Source organism: Geotrypetes seraphini, chromosome 4 (genome assembly GCF_902459505.1).
Source record: "Geotrypetes seraphini chromosome 4, aGeoSer1.1, whole genome shotgun sequence".
Taxonomy (NCBI): domain Eukaryota; kingdom Metazoa; phylum Chordata; class Amphibia; order Gymnophiona; family Dermophiidae; genus Geotrypetes; species Geotrypetes seraphini.
In genome coordinates, this window is record NC_047087.1 from 209711580 (window position 1) to 209727299 (window position 15720).

The 15720-nt window shown below is 43.1% G+C and overlaps 1 protein-coding gene across 1 annotated transcript in view; it reads left to right on the top strand.

The window, feature by feature from the left end:
- The window catches only part of SNCG (synuclein gamma), an 81531-nt gene extending 70399 nt beyond the window's left edge, over window positions 1–11132 (top strand). Inside the window, exons 4-5 of the mRNA XM_033942719.1 lie at window positions 2359–2430; window positions 10651–11132. Of these exons, the coding sequence (XP_033798610.1) occupies window positions 2359–2430; window positions 10651–10662 (84 nt within the window). The 3' untranslated portion in view covers window positions 10663–11132. The remainder of the gene's footprint in view (window positions 1–2358; window positions 2431–10650) is intronic.
- Window positions 11133–15720: the final 4588 nt, after the last annotated feature.

Sequence of the window (15720 nt, forward strand, 5' to 3'; positions counted from 1 at the left end):
GCTCAGCTGATGGGAATTCCTTATGCCAGGATCAGCTGAGCCACGGAGCCCTACACCCCTTCCCCTGATATCCCCACATCCCCACTCACATCCCAATACCCCTCTGATATTCTGTACCTCCCCTGATATCTCCACACCTCACTTTGTAACATTCCAGAGCCCTCTTCCCTCTTCCCACATCCCTAGAACCTCCCCCCCGGTACCTTTGAAGAGTAAACGGCAGGAAGGAAGCTCACTCACTCCTGCCTACAGGGCTACATGCTGCAATGACCAGGGATTCCCCCTCCCATTGCATCTTGGGATGCAGGGGGAGGGGCCTGAATGGCTTAAAATGGTGATTTTCTATAAGGGGTACCTATTTTTCTTTATAAAATACTAGTGTACATGATAGAGAATGCCTAAACAGGTGTACAGATATGCCTGTACATATACGCACACAAGTGTGCAGATTAAGGTATTTTATGAGAGTGTATGTGTGCATTCTGGTTAGGCTTCACCCAACCTCTGCCTCCATGTACACCTACTGGCAAAATACACGTGCAATTATACAGCTCGGTATTGCACAAGAAGGTATATGCCTTAAAATAGCATTAAAATAGGCATACACTTTTCCCTTTCAAACATGCATATTAAATTAGCCCCCTCACTCCCAAATCTGATAAAGTATCCCTAAAGTTAGGCATCACATTAGCATGCCTATCCAATGTAGGCGCCTAACTTAATAAGCAATACCTCATAATTGGCAATAATTGGGATTAATTAAAAGTTAGGCACCTGGCACACAGTGGTATGTGCCTAACCCAAAGCTTATAGAAAAGTGGGCATGGTTAGAGGTAGATCAAGGGTGTGTTTTGGAGTTATGCACCTGTTTTTGACTTAGACACTGTTCTGTATGCAATTTAGGCATAGGCATTAAGGCCAAGAATATCCTGGCATAAATATAGAGCTCCTGAAAGTGGGGACACCTAAGTAACATCTAATGGCATTTAAGTGGCAATATGCGTGATTTTATACAGCGCACCTAACTTATAGAATTGTGTTTAGTGCTGCACTAGTTAGCATCAATTTTTAAGGTTATATAGAATCGGGCCCTAAATGTACAAACTGTACCCTTAAATACTCTGAAAACAATAAAAAAGTGCTTGATTAGGAGTTCATTTACTTTTATAGTGCCTATAGTGGATTACACCTTAAATATTTGATCTAAAGATATGTATTGCCTGAATGGTAAATGTCAAATCAACCAACCAACTCGACTAATAAAGTTTGGATAAATATCCTACAATTCATTAGAACAGAAACTATTGTGAAATCTTGCACAAATACTTTATAAAACAACCAGCATCTGGCATCTTGGAACAGATTGTTAAAATGTCTGTGCATCCATTGAAGACATTAGAACTATTCTTCTTCTAAACCTATATTCAACATACTTTTCAATTGCTTGTCCTTGTTTACTGTCAACCAAACCAAAACGAAACCAAATAAATAGGAAGCAGTAGACAAGTCTTGGAAAAAAAATATCACCCAATAAAGAGTGTAGACGCTTGAAGATCTGGGACATATATTTCTTTATTCCAGAGGAAAGAGACCTGACACTGTCGGTGTTTCAGCTGTTAGCCTGCCTCAGGGGTCTTTTTCTTTTGTCCCAATCTTTGATTGAATTATTTTTAGAATTTTTAGAGTTTCACGGTAGCAGATCTTCTCCTTCTCTGTTCAAACAGTGTCGGGTCTCTTTCCTCTGGAATAAAGAAATATATATCCCAGTTCTTCAAGCATCTACACTCTTTATTGGGTGATATTTTGTTTGTTATGTACTTTGCATTCCCTTTCATTACGTGTTGTATTGGAAAAAAAATGTTATGTCATGCCAGTATGTTTACAAACTTTAGGCCTCCTTTATGAAGCTGCGCTTTCAAATGCCACATGGGCAAAAGCCCCAAAGCCCTTTAAATCCATGTGGGCTTTGGGGTATTTACCGTGGCAACCTACACTAATTGGCTTCATAAAAGAGGCTCTATGATTGGAAGTACAAAAAAAGAAGCACAAGGGTCCTTCAAGTTCTGAGCAATCAAAAATCTATTTATTAAAGGACCCGGCAGAGTCCGTGTTTCGGTGTTTCTGCCTGCATCAGGGGTCATTCAATACAATACACACAAGATTAGCCAAACAAGTAACACCTAACATTGATGAGCTCAACAAGCAGTATCCTTGGCATGGCAAAAATGAAAAGTGCACGCATGCGTACTGACTACTTATCAAATATAAACTATGATTGACATTATTGTGATAGTTTTATAAATTTGGATAACCATTACTAATAATGAAATATATTTTTTAAATTTGTACTCTGTATAGGATGATCTTGCCCAGCCAGAAGGAACAGCTGCAGAAGAACCTGGAGTAGAGGCTACGGAAGACACTGAACAGGTGTTACTGCTAGAGATCTTGGTGACCATTTTATATTGGACTGAGAAATGAGGTGGCAGACAGTGGGGTTCACTCTCACTCCACTAGACACCATGGATCCCCTAGACCCCTACTGCAGAAGGGTTGATTTGAGGGACTTGTTGAGCTCCTGAGGACTGGATGTGCTGACAGGATGGGGAGACTGGCATCGGGGTGGGGCTAGAAATGATGAGATTGAGGTAGGGTTACCAGATTATATGCCCCGTCCCCAGGCCCATCCAATTCCACCCAGCTCCGCCCAGGTCATACATCATTCTGCCCCATTCCTCCCCAGCCCCACCCCAACGCAATTTGGTGCTGCTGCTCGGTGCTGAGCGGCTTCCTTACTTGCTCCTGTGAATTCTCACGAGAATTTGCGGGAGCCAGTAAGGAAGCCACTTAGCACCAAGCAGCAGCACCAAAGTGTGCACCTGATCGTGCTGCTCAGCAGCCGAAGAAACTTGCGGGAGCTGGTTAGCAGCGGGCCAGAAACTCAGAAAGTTCATTCCTGCCCGCTGCACCTCCACCGGGGATTGGCAGTAGAGGTATGAGGCTAGGACAGGGAGGGAAGCAGGGTGCAGAGCCTGGGAGGGAGGGTGTAGAGTCTGATGGGGGAAGGAAGGAAGGGTGATGGGGGCAGAGCCTGACATGGGAGGGAGTGAAGGAAGGAAGGGAACTGGGTGCAATGCCTGATAGGGGAGGGAGGGTGCTGGGTTCAGTGCCTGGCAGGAAGGGAGCTGGGTGCAGTGCTTGACAGGGGAGGGAGGAAAAGGGACTGGGTGCAGAGCTTGGCAGGAAGGGGGCTGGGTGAAGAGCCTGACAGGGCATGGCACTTGAATATTAAGCTGCCTGACTTATATTCGAGTCAACCTTTTTTCCTCCTTTTTTGGGGAAAAAGGGGGTCTCGACTTATATTCGGATCAACTTATATTCGAGTATATACGGTAATCAAACATAAGCACAAAAATTGAGGTACGCTTAGAGTTGGTAAATTGAATTCTAGAAATGGGAGTAAAATGATAAAGAGGGGCATTTTCGATATAATGTCCAAATTTGAGTTTAGATGTTTTGTGGAAGATGCAAAAAAAAAAAAAAAAAAAAAATTCAGTAGTGAACATGACCATTTTCAAAAGAGCAAAATGTCTATTTTTCATTTAAAAAAAAAATAAATTCTTAGATGTGCTTGTCCTCAGTGCATCAATCTTTTTGAACAATTAAAAAAAAAATGTCCAAAAGAAAAACACATAAAACAAGCCATTGGGATATAGGAAGGGCCAGCATTTTTAGTAGTCTGGCCACACAGACATTCCAGTGGATCACCTTAGGAGACATTTCACATAAAAGGTCCCAGGTACATATCTTACATAACCCCCTTATAGTGTATGGGGAGCCCTCCAGGATCCATCCATAATCTACTAGACCAAAAGGAACACCACATCAATACATTATGCTTACAGCTATCACCTATATGTAGGTATAGTGGGATTTGGGTGGTTGTTGGAGGGCTCACATGTGCCATCATAAGTGTAGTAGTTAGAATGAGATATGGGCCTGAGTCCCAATCTTTATGGTTCACTATACCACCCACTAAGTTACTCCAGGAACCTTGCTTGTTGCTCTTCTAGTCCATAACTTCTGAAGCTGTACCGTATTTCCCCATATATAGGCTGCGGCCTTTACATGGGTATTTACAAACCTGTGTATAGAACGCGGCCTAGTTATATTGGGTGGCCTATATAAAAATTTTAAGTCATCCCCCACCCCTGGTACCTTTTTTGGAAGTCCCCTTGCTGGCGTGCGGCTCGGGTCTCCAGCGGTGCATGGTAGCAGCGATCTCTTCAGCATCTGGCCTGCCCCTGCACTGCTTGCTGAGTGGCTAAGGTCAGTTCTCGTGAGTCCCGTGAGTCCCACGAGATTTGACATCAGCCATTCAATGGGCAGTGCGGGGGTAGGCCGGATGCTGAAGATATTGCGGCTGCCCTGCACCTCTGGAGACCTGAGCCGTGCGCCAGCGAAGGGGCTTCCGAAAAATGTACCAGGGCTGGGGCATAAATGAAAAAGGCAGGGGTGGTACCTGAAGATAAGCCATGGGTAATACCATGGAGTGGCTTATCTTTTGGTTTTTAAACATAGGCCACCCTTTTCTGCGGCCTATACATGGGTGCGGCCTATGCAGAGGGGCAGCCTATATGCGAGGAAATACGGTAATACAGGCAGGTATGTACTGTTTCATTCACATCTTTGTTGGGTGGGAGGGGGTCAGTGACTATCCTCGACTGGCCATCTGGTCAGTTTGGGCACCCTTGTGGCACTTATTTGTTGTTAAAACAGGTCTAACCCCAAATATCCAAAATGTGCCATTGATGTTTTCTACAATGTTCAATTACACATTCAAATCACAAGCCTGCCCTAGTCTTGCCCAAATCACATCTCTGAGCCCCCCCCCCATGAGATTTTTATACTGCTGTTTGAAAATAAGCTCCATAGTATCAGAATATATACCATTAAATAGTACAGGAGATAAATCAGAGAATAAAAATATACTTAGCAAAGTACAAATGATACATCAGAATAGGCAGCATGGAAGAACATTCAAAGAACAAGAGATCTAATACTCATGATGTCACCACAATAGAAATAAAATACCTTAACAGGCAATTATCAGAACATTCAAAAAACATAGATATGATGTCTGGACAATACAAATGGCACACCTAACATAGTAATGATGTTTATAATGTCCACATGATACACCAAAACATCTTAATAGGTATCCGAGGTGGCAAGTGTGGTTGAGACACATACGCAGACAAGATAGGACAAAGTCATTGGGATAAATAGATGGGGAGGGGGGGAGGGAAATAAAATGAAAGGAAAAAAATATATGTACAGTTGAATAAGGTATGAGGAACTGTTTTTAGTTATACTGTAAAGTTGCAGTGAGATAGTCCAGATGTGGATGTGTCAAGTCACCACATGCAAGGCTTGGGAGAAAAGCCAGGGTTTCACCTGTTTCCTGAAGTAGTAGGTAGTTTTGAGTTAGGCAAAGCCCCTCTGGGAGCTACTCCTGAGAAGGCTGACTGGTGGGAATCACATCATGCAGTTTCTTATGATGATGCTAGCTGAGATGATCGTAAAGGTTTTGGAGGCATGTAGAGGGCTAACCTTCTTTAGGTACACTCTCTCATTTTGTCTGAGGACCTTGAAAATCAGAGCTTTACATTTAGCCCTGTAAGGTGCAGGCAGCCAGAGGAGTTTTTGCAGGAAGGGCATGATGTGATCCCACCACTTTCAACCTTCTAACAGCCATGCCACATCATTGTGAATTAGCTGGAGTTGATGCACAAATTCTTTTTGGTTGAATAATGCCCAAGGTATTACAGTAGTCTAGCTGTGATGTTATCACAGCATGGACTACTATGGTCAGACTTGTTTTTTTGATATATGGAGTCAAATCTCATAGTTGCTGAAGGAGACAGAAACAATTTTTAAATGTTGTTTACATTTGTGAGACCAAATAAGTGAGGAGTTTAGCAGTATCTTAAGATTCCTGACCTATGATTTTATGGGGAATTCATACTTCGCAGATAGTATTTTAAAATCAGGTATACTGTAACTCTTCATTTATGATAGCAACAGAATCTTTGTTTTACTTGGGTACAGGTAGAATTTGTTGGGTTGTGGGTGGTTTTTTTTTTACCCATTCCTGAGATGTTGGTTGGCAGTCAGTTTACAGAAAGTTGGTGTAGATTTTATTCTATGAATAGAAGTATCTGCACATCATCAGCATAGATACAGAATTTGGTGTCCAACAACTGAAACAGCTCAAGTAAAACATGAGTTAAATATTAAATAAAATAAATGTCAGTAAAGACCTTATAGTGCTTCATAGTTCGGTACCAAGGTGATGATGCTCTGTTGATGAACAGAACTGACAGATTTTATCTGAGAACAGGATTTGAACCATGCAAATATTGTGCTACTGATACTTGTTTTTGCCATCCATAAAAGCATTCTCGTAGTATGATTCACAGTGCCAAAGGCTGCTGAGAAATCCAAGCAGATCCCATGTCATTATTTCTGTGGAGATGATCAAGACGGGGCACAAGAACTGTTGCCATTCAGTACCCAAGACTGAAGCTAGGTTGACTTGGATCTAACCAGTTACTTGCATTTAGTCATTGATTGAATTGAATGTAGATAGCCTGTCAGGGGGAAGGCTTCCAGGTCAGCTATGAGCAGCATGTTATGAATTGCTGCTGTGGTTTTTTGAAGAAGGGAGTGCAGCTGGAAGGAAGAGCTAGCCAGGAGACAAGTACACACCCACAGAAGAGAGGGAGGGAGGGGGGAGTACAAACTTGGACCACAGAATGGAGGGAGAGAGGGGGTGTGCTGGGACACAGAAGGGAGGAAAGAGGGGACATGCACTTGGGACATAGGATGGAAGGAAGGAGGGAGGGTATGTTTTTATTGCTTTCCTAAAGTTGAGGAGTCCTTTAAGGGATCTAATCTGAGGGGGCAGTTGATTCCAGTGGCTCGGTATGAAGTGGGAGTAGGATCGTCGTTTGGTGGTTTGCAGTTGAAGGGCACTTGAAAGGTTACTTGCAAGGTCAGGTTTGTTTCCAGTGGGAGTGGGTTTGATTTCTGTCTCTTTGCAACTCCCTCCTGCACACACAAGCAGCCATATTGTTTTCTTATCTCCTAGTTGGACTAAGAGGTATTATATCTCAGATAGGGAAGGGATGATGACACTTTGCACAGTTTGATTGTTTCTCAGATTAGGACTGCTTCCCTTCCACCCTGCTTCCCTGGTCTTGGTTGATGCTGAATGGTGAATTGTGTGGGGCATAGTTCAATGAATGGAATTCCTCCACTTTCATCTAGCCAGGTCTCAGTTACTGCCAGGATGACTAGGCAGTATTTATTGATTACATCTGATCACATTTCTTGGCTGAAATGACATTTTTAGGCCCACGTTTCCTAGTAGTGGTCTGTTAGTAGTAGGAGTTACTAGATGGTGGTAGAGAGGTAGCCATGTGGGTATAGTTAGAGAGGTGTAATTATAGTAAGAGAGATGTAATTTGCATGTGTAACTTACACTTGCAAGATGATGATGGTTCATCCCCCATGCTCCTTCAGATCACTCAGGTCTACTAACCAACATTTATTTTAGTTTACTTTAGTTAGATTGTGAGCCTTCGGGACAGTAAGGGAATTTTTCAAGTACCTTTCTTATTTCTAATCTTAATGTATATTTTCTGTAAACCGCTTAGAACCTAACGGATGTAGCGGTATATAAGAAATAAATTACATTACATTACATTACATTATTCATTCCTTCACTAAAGTTTATTAATACTCGCCATACAACAATATTCTCTGTAACAGCACCTCTCATTTGGAATTCTTTACCCTCTCACCCTAGATAAATTTAAAGGGGCATTAAAATGTTTCCTCTTCAAAGACGCTTTTGATTCACCATAACTCCTCAACTTTTCAATTTACTAAAGCAGAGCCATGAGTAAGAACAACCCTCCCCTTCCTCGCTCCCTTTTGTTTTAACCAATTTATGTTTACTTTTCTTAAATTTATTGTAGTTCTACCCCGCTCCCTTCTGTGTAATTGTGAGTATCTCTTGATCCAAGTAACTTGTTTCATATGTTCATGTTTTTTATGTTCCTGTATTTTAATGTACATCACCTAGAAACTATGATAGGCGATTAATCAAATTATTAATAAACGTGAAACTTGAATTTGATGTAAGTTTAACGTGACCATTTATTTTTTTCATCAAAACGAGACATCTATTAATTTTCAGTCCTGCCCCCAATCCTGCCATAGCCCCACCCCAATCCCGCCTAGCCCCACCCCGATTTCTTCCATTCAGTTTTCATGTACACACAATATCTTATTAATTCATAATGGTAACCATAAAATTAAAAACCCCCCACAAAGCACAGAGTATGCAGAGAAAATATTAATTATCTTTTACGAGTTTGGTTTTTTTTTACAAAGATGTCAAGGCAGATGAATTTAAAATATGCAATGCCACCTCAGTAATATAGAAAAATAGACAAATATAGTGCAAAACATAGACAGTAGATATAAATTCTCAAAACTGATCACTAAATTGAAAATAACATCATTTTTCCTACCTTTGTTGTCTGGTGATTTCATGAGTCTCTGGTTGCACTTCCTTCTGACTGTGCATCCAATATTTCTGTCTTTCTTTCTTTCTTATTCAACATTTCTTTCACAATCCAGTCCCTTCCCCTTTGGGTCCAGGTTTTTCTCTCTTTTCCCTCTGTTACCCTCCCCAGATGCTGTACCTTTGTTCCAGGTCTCCCTTTCTCTCCCTCCTCTGTTATGGTCTTGCATTTCTCTGTTCTTCCTCAGGGTTTCTCCCCCTCTGTCTGAACCTCTGATAGTCCTGAACATCTGCCTCCTGTCTTTCCCCTTTGATCCAGGCCTTCTTTTTCTAGTCTTTCTTCTGCTTAATACCTCCCCCTTTCTCTGCCTCTTTCTCTCCTTCCTTCCTCCCTCCTTTCTATGTCCCCGTCACTGCCTTCCAGCCTTTGTCCCACCCCTCCCCCGAAGCCAGCCAGCCTCCCTCCCTGCTGCTCTGAATATGAGAAAGCTCAGCAACCAACAGCCTGCCTGTCTGTCTGCCTCCCTCCGAAGCCTGCCTCCCTCCCTCCCTCCGAAGTCTACTGCCGATTCTTCTGTTCTCCCCTCGGTCCGCTGCTGCCCGCTTTTACTTCCTGCCCACCGCTAACCACAGGAAAGGCATGTCCAGGTGCCGACCCTGAAGCCTTCTCCCCGACGTCAATTCTGATGTTGGAGAGGAAGTTCCGGGCCAGCCAGGCAGCAATTGGCTGGCCCTGAACTTCTTCTCCGACGTCAGAATTGACATTGGGTTAGAAGGCTTCTGGGCCGGCATCTGAACATGCCTTTCCAGCTGTTATTGCGGCGGCGGTTGGAGAGAACCCATTCTCCCGCGATCGCCTGTCCCATTGTCCCCACACACAGCTTTGAGACGCCGTCTCTGAAAACAGGACATTTCAGCATCCTGAAGCTGTGCGTGGGGACAACTGGACAGGGGATCTGAAAAAGGGACGGTCCCGTTCAAAACGGGACGTATGGTCACCTTATGTAAGTTGCATGTGTATGTTAGCTATTTTGCAAATCTGCATGTATATGTTGTGAAATGCTGGCTTGCATTTCTATGTTACATGTTCTCAATTTGCCGGATTCCTCAATTCAGTGTGCACCTTTGTAAAATGTTTGCTCTCACAGCATATGTAGGCAAAAACCTGTGTTCTCCTGCGAGTATTTTATAAAAGGCTCTACGTCTGGAGATTCTTTTCTAAAATTCTATCGAAATTGTGCATATGATGCTGCTCCGATGCTCATAGAATTCTATGAGCGTCAGAGCAGTGTCAGAACATTTAGCACCCTGGGCCGCGATTGGAACTTCTACTGCGGCTTAGTAAAAGAGGGCCTTAATTGGTAAAAGCCAATTGAAACAGATTTCAAATAAAATAAAAATGTAGGTGCCTAGAAAAATGGTACCTTCATCGTCTCTACGGAGGCTAATGCTGGAAGTGGCGTTAGGCATCGTAAAGCGCCTCCATAGACATGATTCAAATGAAAGGTAGGTACCGGAAATGTAAGCTTTAAAACCATGGCCTACATTTCTGGCGCCCACCTTTCACAAAGCCACGATTCTAGAAATGGTGCCATTGTGTGATTGACACACGATCGGCGGCTGTTTTTTAGACAGCCCGCAATACCATTTATAGAATCTGGCACTAAATGATTTCCTTACTTTATGCTATTTCCATTGACACATTGGCTTACATGTTTGTGAAAGTATAGCACAAAAGATAGGGTTACCAGATGTCTGGATTTCCACAGACATGTCCGGGGATCCGGATGGCTTTTCAAAACCCGGCACTTTGTCTGGGTTTTGAAAAGCCTCCTCTAGATTGCGGACTTCCTCCTGCCCAACGAGAGCAGGCAGCAGTATGTGTGTGTGGGGGGGGAGGGGGGGAGGGGGCTACGGTGGGATTGGGGGCGGGACTGGGATAGAACGGAGCGTGAATGGGTGGAACTGGGCGGGCAATAAAATCTGTCAACCCTAACAAGAGAATCAAAATTGCAACTCACTAACTTGCCTCCAACTTGTTTTGTTTCTTCCAGGTTGGAAATTAATCAGTCTCAGGATTTTGTACGAGAATCCCGGAAGACTAAAATCATTGCAGGGAAGCCATTAAAACCACAGACAAAATGCATTCAATGCTACAGCCTTTCACTTGCCTTTAAAACCTAGCATACAATAATATATTATAGATCTAATAATACTGTATATGTATTCATGTCAGTCTTATTTATTGTATATACAGTTTGTACTGCGTCTTGTGTTTTACCATTAACTCTGTGGCTCTAGCAGCTCTCCTTTCATGGCTCCACTATTCCCCTTGTGTGACCTTCACACACCACTCACTCCCTTGCCTTTGTGATGGCTTCATTCTCCTCTCATGGCTCTTTCATTTCCACTTGTCTAGTTGTCCTGTTTGTTCTGTTAGTGGATGATTTATTGAGCTCCTAGTTGGAATAACTGACTAATGGCTCAAGTTTATCCATGTCAGTACTTTGAATCCCTAGTTGGAAATGATTTTTTTTTAATGACACAAAATAAAAATGTGTTTGAGCTAACCATCTTTCTTGTTGTCAAATTCTGTAATAATATATCATTATATATCACATTAATTAATTTTATTAGCATTATTAACAAAGCTAGAAGAGCTACACATGGAAGTAAACATATGTATTTTGGGCCTGATTCTGGAAACGACGTCTATCACATGTCAATCACTAGTAGGCACTGCATCCAGAATCGTGTCTATTTTCTTCCGCAGATGTCTTAAATGTAGGCCAGCATTTTACAAGCCTACATTTAAGGCATCTGATTCACATCTACAAGAAGTGCCTAGGTACGTCTATGGATCCCTAAGGCCACATCTGGAATAAACCATGCCTACACCAGTCTTAGGTGGCTGTAGGTATGCCTAGATGTCAACATATATGCTACCCCATTGATTTTTTTTTTGTAAAACAATACATGTATCCTGATTGGTCCATTTAGATGTTGGTGGGATGCATACCGCTGCCTATAATTGGGATGCCGTTTCTAGAATCAGGCCCTTTATGTCTTTTGTTTTTCAGGCAAATATGATATAAAAGCATTATGGCCCTGATTCTATAAACAGTGCCTAGGCTAGGCACCACTAGACAGCTGGATCGGCAGCACCTAACCAAGTTCCACATAGAACTCATAGTTCACATAGAACTCACTTTTTTTAAATTGGCTTAATTGGTGTGGTAATTGAAAACATCATTAAAAGTAAAAATAAAATAAAAAAAATTATTAATTTAAGTTCTGTGCAGACCACGGTGAGGCGCCTAGTGGCGCTTATATCAAGACACTTTCCTACACCTACCTGAAAAGTAGACATGATTAGGGACAGAGCAGAGGCATGGAATGGCTTAGGTGTCAGTAGGCATTTGTGTTAAGCATTGGTAAATAAGGCCAGGAAAATTCTGGCCCAATATACTGGTGCCTAACATTATGTTGCCTACTGGCGCTTTAATTGAGTTAGGCACCACTGGGCACGATTCCATATAAGACGCCTAGCGGTTGATTGATAATCATGCTGAATGGCGCATAGCCATTAGTTGCTGCTAGGCATCGTTTATAGAATCAGGGCCTATAGCAGTGGTCCCCCCAACCCTGTCCTAGAGGATCACCAGGCCAATCGGGTTTTCAGGATAGCACTAATGAATATGCATGGAGCAGATTTGCATGCCTGCTACTTCTATTACATTACATTAGTGATTTTTATTCCGTCATTACCTCGCGGTTCAAGGCGGATTACAGAAGAGGATTTCTGGACATGTCCAGAGGTGTTACAGAGTAGAGCAGGTTGCTTCAGAGGACTGAAATGTTTTATATGGTGTTAGGTAGTCTTCATGGATTTCTTGAATAGCAGGGTTTTTATTTCTTTTTTGAAAGTATTGTAGTCTAGGGTCGCAATTAGTAGATTGGAGAGTTGGTGGTCTAGCTTTGCTGCTTCTGTGACTAGAAGGCCACTTTTTTTCCATTTGATGTCTCTGATTGGAGGGCATGTGAATGGTGTCTGGATTCTCCTGTATCTGGTTGTGGTAGTTTGGATTAGGCAGTTGTTCTATTATATTATATGCAAATCTCTCTCATACATATTCATTAGGGCTATCCTGAAAACCCGATTGGCCTGGTGGTCCTCCAGGACAGGGTTGGGGACCACTGGCCTATAGGATTATTTTAACCTTGTCAATGGGAAAAGTCAGCCACTCTGGGCTAGAATGCCACCTTATGCTTCTTAATTACAGTAGGGCTCTAGAGGTGAGAAACTGCTTAAATAATAATACGATCAGGGAAACAGTATCCAATTTGGATATTTTTTGCTGTATTCCTGCTTGTCAAGCATGATCTCTGACATGAGTTTTGCGATCTGAAAATACATCCATTTCAAAAAGAACTTTCTGATACAATGAATAAAGTTGTTCATCATGCCAGATGAATAATAATAGTCATATCATCTTTTTTGAGAGATGTTTCCAGAAGGCTATACGTATCTTATAAAAGACAAATAACACTCTTTTATTAGGGTTTTAGACAAGCCAGTGCTCTCTAGTGCGTAATACATCGTTAGGCGTATTATAATATGCATGAGGCTTATTATCTCTTTCAGACACGCAAAATCACTCTGCTGAAGTCATGTCTACCTGAAGAAGGGTGAAGGAAGAATGTTGATGGCATGACATCTGTGCAAAAGATACTGTATATCATACCTTTGATGTCATAACCAGCAAAGCTGCCACTGTCTCTAATTTGGTGCCATTCATTGGCTGTTGTTTTAAATGAACAAGTAGACTTGGGAGTGAGACCCAGTCACCCAGAGGTAGCAGTATACTTATGACCAGGGTTGAGGGAAATGCTGATGCCCTTCTTGCAGAGAACCTGAGATCTAAAGATTACAAGTCCCTTCTTCCCGCACCTATGCAGAAATATCTTTTCATAAATTTATGTTTATTAGTGTTTGATATACTGCTCCATCTCGGCACATAGGTCAAAGCAGTGTAAAATCAATAAAATAATAATAATAATTAATTTTCTTATACCGCCCCACCAGCAGTTCTGGGCGGTTCACAAAATGAAAGGAATACCATCAAATAATAGGAAAGTATGTCTACATAAATACTTCACATGATATCTAAGCAATTAAGAGAAAAAAAAAATCTCCAGTGTGCCAGGCCTATATCCTGTAGGCGGTGAAGACAAAAAGTGTATCTGAATTTAAGAAAGCTTGGGACAAATACGTTAGATCTCTAAGGGAGAGGAGGTCTATGGGCTAGATTCATTAGGCAAACCGATCATGTACCGATCGGTTTGCGACCCCTTTGCGACCCTATTTCCCTCCGACTCAATTCACTAATCCCTGTCCCGATCATCCTCTGATCCGCGCATGCAAATGATGGGGTACGGCATTGAAATGATGGCAGGCAGCGATTCACAAACAAAAATCCTGCAACACCGACTGGGCTGGCCGATCACAAACAAGCGACTGCTGGGGACCAGTCATTCATTGCTTTCCGACTGCCATCTCCTGCTCTGCCTGCTGTCTTTCTAGCTCTCTGCCCCCGACTCTCCTGCTCTCTCTGCCGTGATTTTCTTCTGCCGCCTTGCTCTGCCCTGAATTTGCTCTCCTGCTTCTTGCCCCAACTCCTAGAATCTGCTCTCTTGCTCCTTGCCCTGACTCCCTGAATCTGCTCTCCTGCTCCTTGTCCCAACTCTCTGTCCCAAATCTGCTCTCCTGCTCCTTGCCCTGACTCCCTGAATCTGCTCTCCTGCTTCTTATCTCAACTCTCTGCCCCAAATCTGCTCTCCTGCTCCTTGTCCTGGCTTTCCCTCGCTGGGCTAGTAAAAACATTTTTTTTTTAAAAAGTCACGGCTCTTAGACACATGCACAGACCATCTACAGATGGTGTGCACATGCATCGGGATTGCTACAGAGCGATCCCGGCAGTCGGTTGGGGGTGTGATTCCGATCGCCCTCATTTGCATGAGGGCAATTCACGAATCAGCCCCCCCAGACACAGATCAGATTCCTCACGGATCGGATCCGATCTGTGCCCTTAGTGAATCTAGCCCTATGAGACTGGATTCATGCAACAGCCTGAGATAATGTCTGATGCTAATAAAGGTAATTACATTGTCCACTTAGCACCAATAGTGGAAGAAGTGGTAAGGAGGGGTGAAAAGGAGAAAGAGCCTAGGAGAAACAAGGTGAGAACAGAGGAAATATCATGTTGAGTAAAAGGGGGAGGGCGTTGAAAAGGGGAAGAATGTATGGAGGGAGGAGGAAACACGTGAGAAGGGGAGGAAAGGAATTAGGCCCAAATTCACTAAGCAAACCGATCGTGGCCCGATTCACTTACCTCTCTTCCGACCATCCTCCGATCCGTGAATGCAAATGAGGGCAACGGCATACAAAGTAGGCAGGGACGCGATTCACTCCTGCCCCAAATACGCTGCCTGCCTGCCTGCCTCCCTTCCCTGTACTGCAAGCCCGTGGTATTATCTCGCGGGCTTAAGCCTTTTAAAAAAAAAAAATCTTTGCTGGCTCTGAGGTCCAGCACATGCGCAGACCATCTACAGATGGTCTGCACATGCGCGGGAATCTCTATCGAGTGATCCGGGAAGGCAGATGGGGCGTTCCTCCAATCGCCCCCATCTGCATATTGGGGCTTCGTAAATTCATCGGACCTGCCCGGATTGGGCCTGATTGGGCAGGCTCGTGAATCAAGCCCTTAATTTGAAGAGGGAAAAGAATTAAGCAAAGAGTGAGAAGGGGGAAGACTGGAGAGGGGGTGAGAAAGAAAAGGAGTCAATAGCATCTGGAGTGAGTGTGTATGAAAAGGTAAGTGTCTCTAGAGTTAGAAGGAGAATGAGTAAGAAGAGGAGGAAGCATCTGGAGGGAAGAATGCAGAGATAGCCACATAACGGCCGATATTCAGCCAGTGAAGGTCAGTATTTATTTTTTTTTTAATGCTAACCATCGCTGGCTATATTGGACCCAGATATTCAGTGTCAGGCCAGGTGCGGGCACTGGGCTGGCACTGAATTTTCAGGGCTAAATTATGCTGTGCTAGTCACTGTAGCTTATGCAG